This window comes from Alligator sinensis, unplaced genomic scaffold, assembly GCF_000455745.1.
Source record: "Alligator sinensis unplaced genomic scaffold, ASM45574v1 scaffold482_1, whole genome shotgun sequence".
NCBI lineage: Eukaryota > Metazoa > Chordata > Crocodylia > Alligatoridae > Alligator > Alligator sinensis.
The window spans coordinates 2,427,691-2,428,498 of NW_005842084.1; the positions used below are offsets into that span (position 1 = coordinate 2,427,691).

General features: G+C 53.1%; 1 protein-coding gene across 1 annotated transcript in view; it reads right to left on the reverse strand.

Annotated features, from left to right (window-relative positions):
* The window catches only part of BAG2 (BCL2 associated athanogene 2), a 26,275-nt gene extending 25,675 nt beyond the window's left edge, over positions 1-600 (reverse strand). The window contains 1 exon segment of the mRNA XM_025204488.1: positions 559-600. Within this exon segment, the coding sequence (XP_025060273.1) occupies positions 559-600 (42 nt within the window).
* Between the last annotated feature and the right edge of the window lie 208 nt (positions 601-808).

Genomic DNA, 808 nt, shown 5'->3' on the forward strand with positions numbered 1-808 from the left:
TGAAGGAGGAGCCGCGCTGGTGCCCGGGGGCGCGGGTGAGTCCCGCCGGGGCAGCCCGTCCTGAAGCCACGTCGCTGCTTGCCCGTCGTCCGCGGGCAGCGCCGCAGCCCGGCCCCTGCGCCAGAGCCTGACGGCCCACAACCCTCGCCCGCCGCACTGCAGCGTCTCCTCCGCTCTCCGCAGACGGAAACCCGGAGAGAAACAAGCGCAATCCCGGGGCCGCCGACGTGTGAGCTCTGCCTAGAGCTGCCATAAGCAGACGAGGTTCTTTGGGTAGCTGTATTAATACTTCGTATTAGATCAGCTAAATAGTTACAAAAATGGTTCTTTGCAAGCTTTCGGGCACAAAGTTCCTCCCTCCTTCAGGCATACCGAGACCCTGCTCTGCCTGGGGAAGGGTGTTTGTCCGGGAAAGCTTGTAAAGAACAATTTTTCCAATGATTTAGTTGGTCTAATAAAAGAAATCACATCTGCCCAAAAATCCTCCTCTGCTTGTGTCCTTAGGCTACAACCACACTGCTAAGAGCTGCCCTAAGGCCTTCACTCCTATCCCAGTACCTCTGTGGCTGGCCTTGGACCAGGGCTGCACCAGTCGCCCATTGGTACAGGAAGTCTTCCTTTCCCACCTCCATTTTAAATGATCGTTTTACTGAAGTCCGGCTTGAGTCCTCAAGGCAAGAAAATCCCAGCTAAAAATGTGAGCTAGAGCTGCAGTTTCAACCAGCTTAAGGAGATGCAATAAAAGAAAAAAGATGTAAAAAAAAAGCAGAGCAAAATGTGTGCCAACATGTTTAAAATTAGCATGGAA